This window comes from Theobroma umbraticum, unplaced genomic scaffold (assembly GCF_002168275.2).
Source record: "Theobroma umbraticum cultivar Fairchild unplaced genomic scaffold, ASM216827v3 scaffold_30.0, whole genome shotgun sequence".
NCBI classification, from domain to species: domain Eukaryota; kingdom Viridiplantae; phylum Streptophyta; class Magnoliopsida; order Malvales; family Malvaceae; genus Theobroma; species Theobroma umbraticum.
The window spans coordinates 15234618-15237472 of NW_018397254.1; the positions used below are offsets into that span (position 1 = coordinate 15234618).

General features: G+C 32.9%; 1 protein-coding gene across 1 annotated transcript; it reads right to left on the bottom strand.

Moving 5' to 3' along the window:
* Window positions 1-6: 6 nt before the first annotated feature.
* On the bottom strand, window positions 7-1935 carry LOC110409181 (uncharacterized). Its single transcript, XM_089784544.1, has 3 exons — window positions 1755-1935; window positions 1583-1676; window positions 7-1018 (listed from the first exon to the last, which is right to left on the bottom strand). Exons 1-3 carry the CDS (start codon window positions 1827-1829, stop codon window positions 801-803), a joined length of 387 nt encoding a protein of 128 aa, XP_089640670.1. The 5' UTR covers window positions 1830-1935; the 3' UTR covers window positions 7-800.
* Between the last annotated feature and the right edge of the window lie 920 nt (window positions 1936-2855).

Consider the following 2855-nt stretch of genomic DNA (forward strand, 5'->3'; position numbering starts at 1 on the left):
TGCTGAGTGTCTTGAAGGAAGAACAAAACCAATCGTTTGGATCAGTTTTGACCATAAAGAATAGTCAAATCTAAAATACGTCCACCTGTTAGCATCCATTCTTGCAGAAGAAATTATACATTGATTAGTTCTCAATTTAATTTCCTTCTTGTGTGCAACTTCAATCATTTTTCCCTAATAAACTATTAAAACTATAAAAGGAGACTGTTATTGTGGTTTTTTACAGGATACTTATTGCTACATACAAATGTACAGGGAACAGATGCACAGGAATAATATTCATGCTTGCATGAAGTACCCCAAACAATGATGACCAATCCCATTGACATTCAGACTACATATTAATAAGATACTATACATCGCAGTTCAATTAATAACACAAACTCATTACAAGAAAAAAGTACAAACAATTACCTCATACGTTAAAGCATTGCTTGAAACTATTTAATTGGATAATACTTAAATATCTGTATGGTTTAGCAGAGGGGGCCATATCATTATAAAAGACTAGGCACTCTTTCCTGCCAGGGAAGATGTATCATTCCAGTTGTGATTCTTAAGTGTTCTGTTCCACATGGCAACATCCCTTTAGAAAACACTACCTAATTATCACTACTGTTCCATTACATTCTCAAAGTTCTTTTAAAGATACGGAATCAACCATCAGACAAAGGGTTACATATCTTAACTAAACTAACCCTTTACTTCTTCACCGTAGATTCTAATGCATACTTGAATGGCAAATCATTTTCATAGTTGCATGAATGCATTAACATGCAGTTCCCAGAGAAAGAGGGAAGCTATTTACCATATAATGAGACAGATTCCTTCATTAACCTAAAACTGCAATCAACAACTCGCTTCACTGATTCATGGATGATGGAAGAGAGAGTTGGGCCAGCACCAACAGTGCTTCCATGGGAGAGCAAAAGGAAGCCCTGTAGCACATTGAAATACGATGTCATGTTCTCTTCAAGTTGTTTAGCTTCAGGTGCTTCCCCATTCCAAAGCATTCCAGCTGTTAAACAAACAGAAGAAGCAATCATTAAACTCAACAAATCTAAAATGCCATACAGAATTATGGGGAGAAAAGGAAAGCAACCAATAAAAGTTTGTTTGTGTACCATTCTTTTTAGTATGAAACAAAACAGAATCTTCAAAATAAATAATAAATAGATGAAAAAAAACTACTATTTTGTCATCAAATGAGAGTTCTTCTTAAGCTTTATTTTATATACTTTACGGCTAGCAATTTTGCCATGTGGGACAAGAAGATGTAAGAACAACAGATTATCAATATCAAGTTTGAACCTAAAGCCTATACAATCACTAGTAATGACTCCATAAAAGGTTTACCCAAATGCTTTCATTAAAAGAGCACCTAGTTCAGGCATCAAATTGGGTGTAACGCAATTTCAATTCACATGTGAAGGTAAAGTTTTTGCATCTCAACAAGAAGAAGAAGGGAGGCTATCCAAAGCTCACATATAAATCCAAATTTATTCTGTGCAACAGATAATTTTCATATCTCAATAGGAAAAAGAAGTTCACTATCCAAGAAAGAAAACGAAAATAGAGATACCAATAGTAGCTTGCTTGGAGAGTTGTTCAGCAATCTGGATAACTTGAGTCCAGGTTACTTTCTCCAAAGAAGAAGAAGCAGTTTGATCCAACACCTGCTTACAATAGCCACAAACAATCCCATAAACACAGAAAAGTCAACTCATGCATACATGTAAAAGAAAAAAAAAAACCTGCAAGGTTTCATGGATGGTATTGAGGTGGGCCGTGAGTGATCGATTCAGCTCTGTTTTCTCTGCTTTTCCCATCTCCTCTCTGCTCTCCTCACCTTTTTTTTTTCTTTTCTTTTGTTCGGTGTCTTTGCTTTTGGGGTTTCTTGCTTTAGCATGACGCCTCCTTGAAGTGGCCGCTGTAGCCTGATAAAAGGCCAAAAGCGGTGCCAGTATGATTTTATTTTTACTTCGCTTTGTTAATAATTTTATTTCTTATTTATTACTTATTAGGATGCATATTTGAACAAGTATCTAATGATGTTGTTTCAAAAAGAAATAAATTTAAATTTTTAAGAAACTTAAAAATAAATATTACAATTTTAAAAAAAAAAAACAATTTTCTTTCTATCTTTAACTCTATCTCATCCGATCTCTTGTTCTTGTTCTCTAGTTCCTTTTCCCTTATGGACAAGAAATCCAAAACATTAACTTTTTAATTCTAATTTTTTTCAAAATAATAGTTATTTTACTCTTTTTTAAATTTATCCATTTTCTTTTTCTTTGCTTTAATATTTATAATCTTTTATTTGATTAACAAAAGAGAATTTTAAACATTTATAAATTTTGATCTTGAAAATTATATTTATTTCACTTTTTTTTCAAATTTATCCATTTTCATTTTTTTTTAATATTTACAATCTCTTATTTGATTAATAAAAGAAGATTTTGAACACTTTTAAACGAAGAGAATAAAATAGAAGTAGATGTTAACAATTACGTGGCCCAAGGCACATGTTAACTAACGATTCCTCTTACTCAGATGCGTCTGGCAACGCCACCACTGGGTCTTTACTTAGAAGGTGCATGGGCTGTTAAGCTTACTGGACGCTGACTTATCTATGCAACAATTCAGTAGGCTTGTTCTGTATTATTATTAAACAATGAGTCGTGGTGACAAGTAGAAAAATCAGCCACCAAATCTTCTACTGATTTCGCATCGTCATTGTAGAATTGCTTTTTTTTTAACGTGTGTTTTGTAAACTTCTGCTAGACAGCACAATTGATTTGTTATGCCACTAGAATGCTGAATGAGAAAATATTAATATTAAAGAAACAACCACT

Coding starts and splice junctions, on each gene's coding strand:
- LOC110409181 (XM_089784544.1), bottom strand. CDS start 1,829: ATGGGAAAAGCAGAGAAAACAGAGCTGAATCGATCACTCACGGCCCAC. Junction 1,677..1,754: donor CCATCCATGAAACCTTGCAG/GTTTTTTTTTTT, acceptor TATTGTAAGCAG/GTGTTGGATCAAACTGCTTC. Junction 1,019..1,582: donor CTCCAAGCAAGCTACTATTG/GTATCTCTATTT, acceptor TTTGTTTAACAG/CTGGAATGCTTTGGAATGGG.